At 44.9% G+C, this 11,328-nt stretch overlaps 2 protein-coding genes across 2 annotated transcripts; one reads left to right on the forward strand and one right to left on the reverse strand.

The window, feature by feature from the left end:
- Window positions 1-1,810: 1,810 nt before the first annotated feature.
- VTP01DRAFT_605 (uncharacterized protein) lies at window positions 1,811-9,681 on the forward strand (the record flags this gene model as incomplete). Its single annotated transcript, XM_069384908.1, has 14 exons — window positions 1,811-1,878; window positions 1,944-1,989; window positions 2,047-2,176; window positions 2,241-2,755; window positions 2,809-3,010; window positions 3,075-3,177; window positions 3,231-3,424; window positions 3,482-4,554; window positions 4,607-5,574; window positions 5,632-8,872; window positions 8,933-9,173; window positions 9,236-9,352; window positions 9,425-9,605; window positions 9,666-9,681. The coding sequence occupies 14 exons, from the start codon at window positions 1,811-1,813 to the stop codon at window positions 9,679-9,681; spliced, it is 7,095 nt and encodes a 2,364-aa protein (XP_069245025.1).
- A 504-nt stretch (window positions 9,682-10,185) lies between these two features.
- On the reverse strand, window positions 10,186-10,820 carry VTP01DRAFT_606 (60S ribosomal protein uL6; the record flags this gene model as incomplete). The annotated part of the gene is made up of 2 exons (XM_069384919.1): window positions 10,186-10,286; window positions 10,355-10,820. 2 exons carry the CDS (start codon window positions 10,818-10,820, stop codon window positions 10,186-10,188), a joined length of 567 nt encoding a protein of 188 aa, XP_069245026.1.
- Between the last annotated feature and the right edge of the window lie 508 nt (window positions 10,821-11,328).

Genomic DNA, 11,328 nt, shown 5'->3' on the forward strand with positions numbered 1-11,328 from the left:
TGTCCACGCGCAATACCGCGAGCTAAAAATAAGCCCAGTTGACATGGTCACAAAGTTTGGTACGAAACGCTATCTGGCATTATACACAGCTGCTTCGGTGTTGCTGTCTGTAATTTGGTACGAAAAATTTGAAATCTCGCTTCAGCAAGAAGGATTATCAGGAACAATTCAGACTGAACTGTCGCAAGTAAAAAAGTATAAATCGTGTGACTTGCAACGAATTCATCGGCTGCAGTGTGCCCGAGAGCCGGGAACTGTATGAGGATTGAGCGTCTTGTATGTGTAACAAGTTATCTTTTGTCGCAGTTAATTTTTTTTGGTGTATAATACAAGCCAAACGGACAGCGAAGTCTTCACATACTGCTAGGATCAGTCATGTCAAATGGAATTGCGTCGAGGGATATGTCTGTATAATGGTTTATTTTCAGTAATAAGCTCGTTTGAAGTTGAATGCAGACTTTAATTATCACTAGTTCATTTTAACTTTTTGTCAAATAAAATGTATCAGCCACGAGAAAATCAACCAGTACAATTCAGGCTAAATCTTGATCGCCACCCATGTCTTTGCCAAACTCCCGTAGCAGCCCGCAGATCTATAGTTTGCACAAGAAGATGGGACCAACGTCTAATTTTATCACGGTGTACCCTTCAGTAACCACGAAAATGGTGCGTACAAAGGTGTATCGGAAACTTACTTGAAACGCAGATGAGAATTATGTACCCAACTTCTTGCTCCTGTCGGTTTGGTCGTACCAAAACCGTTTATAGGCACTGTGCCACTCCAAGGACGCGCAGAGGAGGGGTCGAAATGCTTTGTTGCTCAAATGCAGTCTCAGCTGTCGCTTCTATTCGTCAAAGCCAACGTAAGGTGTGATCAACAACAAAGCAAGGATTACAATTGTGTGATAATGACTGCATCCTTACTAAGCAAGTGGCGAGTCATCTATGCAGTCAATAGCAGATAACTGCATCTTCTGTTATTAGCAACTGTATATTATAGGCTTTGACATGCATATTTTGAAGAAACAAAACAACAATTGCACTATCCAGTCCCTCGCAGGAGATTGCTATAGAGGTTCTTCCAAATTGACTTGTTCACCAAATGGTATTCATTTATATCAAGTTTATGTTACGAGAACATGAATGCACTGAAAGATGTGTAGGAAAGAAGTGGCAAATTTGTTATCTCGTTTTTTCAAGCTCAGTGATCGTCTCTTCAGTGAGCTGCAAGTGCAGTCGAACATGCCCTGACCAACAGAAGTTTGGAGCATAACCATAACAGGTAGCCAACTTCAAAACTGGTTAGGGGGGATCGCGCATTTTTGGTGATTGGAAACTTGATCGACTTGATGCTTTTAATTGCATGCTATTCGAGTAGCAGCCTGATGCATCTTGGTACTGGCAGCGAAGTTAAGTGATTTCGTTCTCGCTCGTAAGATCTTTTCTCCGAACGTTATTGTGCAGGTAATAATAATGCGAATGATCGAAAAATAGACGTGCCAAATATAGAGAGAGAATCAATACCGGCCCAGCTGTCGACGTATGTTGTGTACTACCACATACTGCACTCTTGTGTTTAGATACTTTGGTGCGCGTCATATAGCACATTCTTGAAATGATGGAAGACATGCGCTTGCAGAACACGCATTTTCACGCACCGCTCATAAGAGCCGGTGCTTAGCCGCGGTAAATCTGAAACGAAGTTCTCCAAGAAAGCAGGACAGGTCCAAAGTCGACGGTGCTAAATCGCACAGCATTGCTTTTCTCTCCTCTATACCCGTTTTGCTCTGCCAGGAAGAGCTGAGTAACGATGGCGCACGTAGCCGTATTGAACACGCAAGAGAATTTAAACCGAATATTCAACGACCTCAAATCAAAGTAAATGACAGTTTCCGGGAATACGCAAAGACTTTTACTCATTAGCTGCTGCTACTTTGAAACAGACATGAGGATCGCCGTCAAAAAGCTGCTGACGAGCTACGCGAAACAGTACTTTGTTGAATTGCATTGTATACCGATGATTTGCAACTAACGCTATACTTGTAGGCAGCCTCTGCAGCTCGAGAACTATCAGACGAGAAACTTGCTCGTTTTACCAGTGATATTAACAAAAGGATATCTGAACTGATGCATGGGAACGACAATAATGAGAAGCTAGGTGCTATAACAGCCATCGGTAAGCACCATCGCTCGAACAACGATTTCAAAGAACGAGTCGCTTAGAGTGTAATTTTACGTAGATCGCTTGATTGATCTCGAACCAGAAGGATACGCCAACCGCTTCCACAACTACCTTCGTCATGTTTTGCCGTATCATGATCCTCAAGTCATGATTCCAGCAGCTAAAGCTCTAGGTCGCCTAGCAATCAGTTCATCGACATTTACAGCAGACCTCGTCGACACGCAGGTCGAACATGCGCTTGAATGGCTGCATGGAGATAGAAGCAGATTGGCTGCGGTCTTGGTGCTTCGAGAATTGGCAATTAATGCTCCCACCTTGATTTACGCATACGTTCACCGAATTCTTGATTTTATATGGGTCGCCCTTCGAGATCCTCGACAGATTATTCGAGAAAATGCTGCCGACTGCTTAAGTCAATGCCTGGAAATCGTCCAGCAGCGAGAGACTCCTATGAGAAAGACTTGGTACAACAAAATCTGGCAAGAAGCAAACAAGGGTTTACAGCTGCATAGTCCCGAGGCAACACATGCGAGCTTGCTCGCTATGAGAGAATTACTCCTGCATGCAGGAATGGTAGGTTGATATGGAATCAATGCTGACTGCATTGTTTTCTAATATTATTATAGTTCATGACGGACATGTACAAAGATGTCTGCACTATCATTCTGGACAGGAAAGATGCGAGAGATCAATTGATACGGAAAACTGTGGTGACAATTATCCCAACTTTGGCAAGTTACGATCCAACTACATTTGCTGATCAATACCTGCATAAATCAATGAGTCATTTGCTCGGGTTGTTGAGGAAAGATAGGGACAAACGGGATGGTAAGCTACTTTTACAGATATCGAGGCTCTTTATATGGAATATTAACAGCGATTTTTCATTCAGCATTTATTGTCATTGGACAAGTTGCGCTGCAGGTTAAAAGCAACATGAATCCGTACCTAGATGCGATTCTCTTCTGTATAAAAGAAGCATTATCTGTTAAAGGGTAAATAATGCTGGTGATCGTCCAATCCATCCACAACTAATTTCAAGATATAGACGTCAGCGGAAAGAAGTCGAGGCAGCCATTTTTGCATGCATCAGCATGTTGGCAACAGCAGTGGGACAAGTTTTGACCAAATATGTTCATGATTTACTCGATTTGATGTTCAACTGTGGTTTGTCTGAACCACTGGTTTCTGCCTTGAGCACAATTGCCGAGCGTATCAAGCCGCTATCAGGTGTCATTCAAGGTACATCCACGTTGCTTTAAATGTAGGAGTTAAAGGTAGCTGAGCTGTTTGTGATAGATCGCTTGTTGAATGTCATTTCCATAACGCTAAGTGGACAGCCTTACAAACAACCGGGAGCACCGACAAACCGAAACATCGTACAACCTGTTGACCGTCCCCTGCGCGAGAGTGGACCTGCCGATGCCAAAGATCACGAAATCATTGTACATGCACTTCGAACACTTGGATCTTTCGACTTCTCCAACCATATTTTGAACGAATTTGTACGCGACTGTATTGTCAATTATCTCGATGACGATATTCCAGAAATCCGCCAAGCCGCTGCCGTAACATGCTGCCAAATCCTAGTCCGAGACCCTATATGTAATCAGACGAGTGCTCATGCCATTAAAGTCGTCGGCGAAGTCCTGGAAAAACTGCTTACTGTGGGCATTGCTGATCCTGATCCAGTTATCCGGAAAACTGTTCTATCATCCCTGGATGCTCGGTTCGATCGCCATCTGGCGCAAGCAGATAATGTTCGCTCATTATTTATCGCCTTGAATGACGAAGTTTTTGCCATCAGAGAAACGGCAATCAGGATTATTGGACGACTTACCACTTACAATCCCGCATATGTCATGCCGTCCCTGAGAAAGACACTCATCCAGCTATTGACAGAATTGGAGTACTCAGTCGTCAGTCGGCAAAAGGAAGAAGCAGCCCGACTTGTCTCCTTGCTAGTAGGAGCAGCACAGCGGTTGACACGTCCATACATCGAACCCATCCTTAAAGTTTTGCTTCCCAAGGCGAGAGATCCTTCTCCTGGTGTAGTCTCTGCTGTTTTGGGTGCTCTCGGCGAGTTGGCGGCTGTCAGCGGAGAAGACATGGTACCACACGTGGACGAACTAATGCCGCTTATTATGGAGACCTTACAAGACCAAAGTTCGAGTGCTAAGCGAGATGCTGCCTTGCGTACTTTGGGCCAGTTAGCGAGCAGCACGGGATTTGTAATCGAACCATACAACAAGTATCCTGCGTTGCTCAATATCCTGATCAGTATACTGAAATCAGAGCAAAACGTGGCCATCCGTCGAGAAACCGTAAAGTTGATGGGTATTCTAGGAGCACTGGATCCGTACAGACATAAGGTAAGCTTGAATAATGTTATCGCCTGCTATGAAATACTGATTAAATCACCAGATGAATGCGATTGGCACCTCCAGTGAAGCGTTAGCTGATCCAAAACTTGCAAGCAATGATGTCACGTTATTAATGATGGGTATTGGCCCATCCTCTGAAGATTATTATCCTCAAGTCGTCATGCATTCTTTGATGAAAATTTTACGGGACCAATCACTTAGTGCACACCATCACGCAGCAATTGAGGCGGTCATGTATATTTTTAAAACTCTCGGCCTCAAAGTCGTACAATTTCTGCCAGTAATCGTACCTGGATTTTTATCATTAATGCGATCCTGCAATGCCGGCATGCTCGAGATTTATATTCACAAGCTCGGTGATCTAGTTACAATTGTCAAACAGCACATTCGCAATTATTTGAAAGATATTTTCGATCTGATCGACGAATATTGGACGCCATTGACAAGCTTGCAAGTCAACATTGTATCATTGATCGAAGCTATCGCGCGGGCCTTGGATGGCGAACTTAAAATCTACCTCCCACGCATATTGCCACATATGTTACAAATCATCGACAGTGACACCACGGAACGAAGACAGGCAACGATTAGAGTTTTACATGCGTTCGTCGTTTTTGGATCCAACATTGAAGAATATATGCACCTGGTTATTCCGGTTGTCGTCAAATTGTTTGAAAAGCCGGATGCACCTCCGGTAGCTCGTCGGCAGGCGATTACTACCATCACGGCCATGTCAAAACGTGTCAACATGTTCGATTATGCGTCCCGTATCATACACCCATTGGCTCGAGTTTTGCCAATGCTCCCACCTGACGCACGGAATGCTGCCATGGATCTACTCTGCGCCTTGATTTTCCAGCTTGGCACCGATTATGCCAAGTTTATTCCCGTCATCAATAAGGTTTTGACTAAGCATCGTATCACACACTCCAACTACGAACATCTTGTGGGCAAATTGCTAAAGGGTGAAAACTTGCCGCAAGAACTAGGAAGAGCAATCAATGAAAGGTAAATCCTATATCTGCTTAATGATATATGTCTGCTAACTAGCAGATCACAATTCAGGGAATCTAAAGGCGATGAGACTCCATCGGCAGACTTGAGTACAGCTAAAAAGCAGCCAGTCAATCAGCAACATCTCAAAAAGGCTTGGGAAGCTTCGCAGCGATCTACAAAGGAAGATTGGATGGAATGGATCCGTCGTCTCAGTGTGGAGCTTTTAAAGCAATCTCCTTCACACGCACTTCGAGCCTGCGTCTTCTTGGCCAGTGCATATACGCCTTTGGCACGCGAACTTTTCAACGCCGCATTCGTATCCTGCTGGAATGAATTATACGATCAATACAAAGATGAACTCGTTGGGTCTTTAGAAGTCGCCTTGAAAGCACCCAACATTCCGCCAGAAATCATCCAAATCCTTTTACATCTCGCCGAGTTCATGGAGCATGATAACAACAACAAGATGTTGCCGATCGACATAAGAACACTTGCAATTTATGCTCAAAAGTGTCACGCGTATGCCAAAGCTCTACATTACAAAGAGACAGAGTTCCATTTGGAACAGTCGTTTGAAGCTGTCGAGATGCTAATGTCCATCAATAACTTACTGCAGCAGCCCGATGCCGCCATGGGTATTCTTACATTTGCTCAAGATTCTCTTCGATTAGAGCGCCGAGTTTCCTGGTACGAAAAGCTGCATAGATATCAAGAAGCTCTCGAAGCATATGAGGAGCAACAACGTGAGAATCCGAACTCTATGGAGATTACACTGGGTAGAATGCGATGTTTGCATGCCCTCGGTGAATGGGAGCAATTATCGAGCTTGGCACAAGAAAAATGGATTCATGCACCTCCTGAAAACCGCAAGAGTATGGCACCGCTTGCCGCCGCTGCTGCTTGGGGCATGGGACAGTGGGAACAAATGGAAGAATACATCGCCTTGCTTAAGCCGGAGAGCCCTGATAAGACTTTCTTCCGCGCTATCCTTGCCATGCACAGGAATCGTTATGCCGAAGCCGAGAAGTTCATCAACAAAACCCGCGATCTACTAGATACAGAATTGACGGCCTTGTTGGGTGAAAGCTACAACCGTGCGTACGATACTGTCGTTCGGGTGCAGATGCTTGCAGAACTGGAGGAAATGATTACATACAAGCAATCGGCAAATGATCCTGAAAAACAAAAAGCTATCCGGAGGACGTGGATGAAACGTTTGGAAGGATGCGAACGCAATGTGGAAGTCTGGCAGCGCATTCTGCGTGTACGAGCCATGGTCATGTCGCCAAAGGATGACATGGAAATGTGGATCAAATTTGCCAACCTCTGCCGCAAGAGCGGCCGCTTCTCATTATCCGAATCGACTTTGCGAAGCTTGATGGAAATCGATAGTGATGGCACGGCTGGCAACCCGCATCCAAAGATTGTCTATACACAACTGAAACACATGTGGCATTCAGCATCCCAAGTATCGGGTGAGCAGGCCAACATGATCCGCACGCAGGCCCTCGCTATATTGCGAGATTTCACAGCACAGAAGACGCAGGATCTTGGATTGAATCCGGACGAGATGGCTGTTAGCATGCCTATCGACTCTAGTGCTATATCGGAAGACGCAGCGGAATATACTCGGTTGTTAGCACGATGCTATCTGCGACAGGGTGAATGGCAAAGGGGGCTTTCGTATGAACTTACGGAAGAGATTATTCCAGACATTCTTCAGTCATTCCTCTTGGCTACCCGCTTCGACCAGAAATGGTACAAGGCATGGCATGCTTGGGCTCTTGCGAATTTCGATATCATCGAATACAATTACAAGATCCATGGCGAACAACTACCACCTCACATTTACACCCACCACGTTGTACCTGCTGTGCAGGGCTTCTTCCGATCCATTGCACTCTCGAAGGAGAATTCACTGCAAGATACATTACGTCTATTGACACTGTGGTTCAAACATGGCTATCATCCTGATGTCTGCACGGCAATCAAAGATGGATTCCATACTATCAGCATTGATGTCTGGTTGCAAGTGATACCGCAATTGATTGCAAGAATTCATGCACAGAACCCTACTGTTAGAGGCCTTATCCACCAGCTGCTCACGGAAATTGGACGAGAACATCCTCAGGCGTTGGTATACTCTCTAACGGTCGCATCCAAGTCTCAGAGTGCTATGCGGCAGAAGGCAACTTATGGCATCATGGAGAAAATGAAGGTTCACAGTGCTACTCTCGTTGAGCAAGCACTTATGGTCAGCCAGGAACTTATCCGTGTAGCCATCCTGTGGCACGAAATGTGGCACGAAGGTCTGGAAGAAGCATCGCGCCTCTTCTTTGGAGACCGCAACGTCGAAGCCATGTTTGCAACATTGGAACCATTGCACCAGATGCTGGATAGAGGTCCAGAGACGATGCGGGAAGAGTCGTTCGTACAGGCGTTCGGTCGAGACCTGCACGAAGCGCAGGAATGGTGTCGACGCTACCAGGAAACGCGTGATATAAACACTCTAAATCAAGCATGGGAATTGTACTATCAAGTGTTTAGACGTATTTCTCGGCAGCTTCCTCAACTTACAAGCCTGGAGCTTCAGTATATATCACCAAGGTTGCTGGAAGCACGCAATCTTGAGCTCTGCGTTCCCGGTTATTACCGTAGCGGCGAACCAATTGTCCGTATTGCCCGTTTCAACCCAAGTCTGACGGTTATACCCTCCAAGCAACGTCCACGCAAGTTGACCATTATTGGTAGCGATGGTAAAGAATACATGTATCTTCTGAAAGGTCACGAAGATTTGCGCCAGGACGAACGAGTCATGCAACTTTTCGGACTCGTCAATACATTATTGAAGAACGACCCCGAGACTTTCAAGCGACACTTGAACATTGAGAGATATCCCGCCATCCCTTTATCACCAAACTCTGGCCTTATCGGCTGGGTACCCGACACCGACACTCTACATACCCTCATTCGTGACTATCGTGAAAGCCGCAAGATCCTCCTGAATATTGAGCATCGCTTAATGCTCCAGATGGCTCCAGACTATGATAACTTGACAGTCATCCAAAAAGTCGAGGTCTTCCAATTTGCTTTTGAAAAGACCAGCGGTCAAGACCTGTATCGCGTGCTTTGGCTAAAGAGTCGCAACTCGGAAGCATGGCTGGATAGAAGGACGAACTACACGCGATCCCTTGCTGTTATGTCAATGGTTGGATACATCCTTGGTCTTGGAGACAGACATCCATCCAACTTGATGTTACACCGAGTCACTGGCAAGGTTGTGCATATTGATTTTGGCGATTGTTTCGAGGTACGATTATATACCTAATTAATTATCAAAAATCAATGCTTACATGGAGAAAATCTTTAGGTCGCCATGCACAGAGAGAAATTCCCTGAAAAGATTCCGTTCCGTCTGACGCGTATGCTGGTCAAAGCGATGGAAGTGAGCGGCATCGAAGGCAACTTTAGGACGACTTGCGAGCATGTAATGAGGGTGCTGAGAGAAAATAAGGAGAGTCTGATGGCTGTGCTGGAAGCTTTCGTCTATGATCCTCTGATCAACTGGAGATTGCTAAACAATACTCATACAAGCCCGAATCAAAACAGAGGTAAACACCAGAATCGATCATTCTTGGATCGCAGCCGCAAAGGTATTAAAAATCAACGCTAGGCGATCGGGTACGCAGCATTGACAGGACGAATACCGACACAATACCAGAAGATACACACCGAAACTTCTCTGTCAGCCGCAGACTAAACAGAATCGAAGTTGAGGCTGTTGCTAATGGTGGGTGACAGAAGAAATAAGTGCATTTGAATGAATCCTGTTAAATGCTTATCGGAACCTTTTTGCATCTAGAAAATGCCCAAGGCCCTGAGATGAGGAATTCCCGAGCTGTCAATGTAGTCGATCGCGTCTCCAACAAGCTTACTGGCCGCGACTTTAATCCTAACGTTACATTGGACGTCCCTACTCAAGTTGATAAACTCATCCAGCAGGCGACATCATTGGAGAATTTGTGCCAGTGCTACATTGGATGGTAAGTCACCAGCAATCCTCTGTGATGATTAAGTTCATGGTAACTGAATCGTCTTTGCAGGTGCGCATTCTGGTAAAGCAATCTCGGGTTATTGCAACAGTATTTCATCCATGTTACAGAATAATGGCTGTATCCATAACATCATTAAAATACAGTATTTTTACTAATTTAATTAGTCAAATATGTATTTTACCACAATTGAGATAAAGAGTGTAGCTTGATTTTGCCACAAGGCCCGTTTATTATGATACTTCCTAATGATATGGTTCAAGTGACAACCTATCCTCAGGAATCAAACCAAATTTTGACACTATAGATGACAACGACGTTTCTGCTAGCGAATACTTAATAGAAGGAGAGTTCGGTATTGCGGATGCCTTTCAGGCTTGTCGCTCAATAACTCTTGATTTCGAATATGTCAGAAGTAACAACCCAATGTCCCTTTAACACATCTCCACTTTCTCCCCAAACGCCAACTCCAGCACGCAAATCATTTGGTGGGATGACTACTGCCGCCAATCCCGGGGACAGGTGTGTATCTTTATTACAGCGTCCAACAAGTGAACGCCCGGTATCGCCCTTAGGCAGTCTCGAGAACATTGCGTTCGGAGACGTAGATACCGTCCAAGAATTTTCGGATATCCTTGTTCTTGACTCTGCAAGTCTGTTGGATATCAGCGGCTATATAAGTTTGAGAGAGAAAGATCAGATACGTAAACGACAGTATACAAGCGCCTGTGGAAACGTACCTGACTGAGAGACTGCTTCCAAATCATTGCCGGTGATAATCAATTCATCCTTTTGTGCCTTGGATGCCTCGCACTTGACACCTTCGCGCATCTTGACGTGGAAAACGACTTTTTGACCCAAAAAGTTGCGGATCTCGACGGCATCACCTTCATTGTTGATAATAACGTTGATAGGAAAGTGAGCGTATACATAGCGCATCTTGTACTGGAAGCCTTTGGTGACACCAGTGATCATGTTGTTGACAATGGAGCGAACAGTGCGAATGGCGGCTACGTGTTTGCGAGCACCGTGGTAGACGACAAACTTGAGCTTGTTCTTGTCGGCAAACTTGACTTCAATGTTGAGATGACGAAGGTTCTTTTCGAGTTTGCCACGGGGACCCTCGACGGTGATGATACGCGATTTAATGTTGATCTTTACGTTTTCGGGGATTATGAGTTCGTCGTCCTTGGCAATATCTCTCATGGCTATGATTTATGGATGGATGGATGGATGGATGGATAGATGGATGGATGTTGGATGAAAAATGACATTGTTGCTTGATATGATACCATTTTTGGACTCCGGTTGTTCCGGTTACACGAGCTTCGCTTTAGAAGCACTGGCTACGAATGTGAACAACTAAAGTCAATACAACTCATAATGCAAAGTTATCCGATCTGACTTGAAATAACTCATATCAGAGTGTATAGAGAAAATACTGATATTTCTGGCTTGATTGCCAGGAAATTTAAACAGTGTACCATAGCTCTGTTTTTTCTCCTACCCACTGCAGCAGCGCAGTATCGCCTGTAATCCTTAAAATCGTCATCCAATGAAAACCGATTTCGCATTCTCCCAAGTGTGGATGTCGCATCTTCCGGAGATATTGTCATGCAAAGCTTAGCATCTCCAACAGTATATAAAGCACGTAAACATTCTTAGCCCAGCTTTCCTCCTTCCTGCCACATCGTACGGTTGAAATTTCAGATAA

Source organism: Rhizomucor pusillus (genome assembly GCF_041956525.1).
Source record: "Rhizomucor pusillus strain CBS 183.67 unplaced genomic scaffold VTP01scaffold_1, whole genome shotgun sequence".
Lineage (NCBI taxonomy): Eukaryota > Fungi > Mucoromycota > Mucoromycetes > Mucorales > Lichtheimiaceae > Rhizomucor > Rhizomucor pusillus.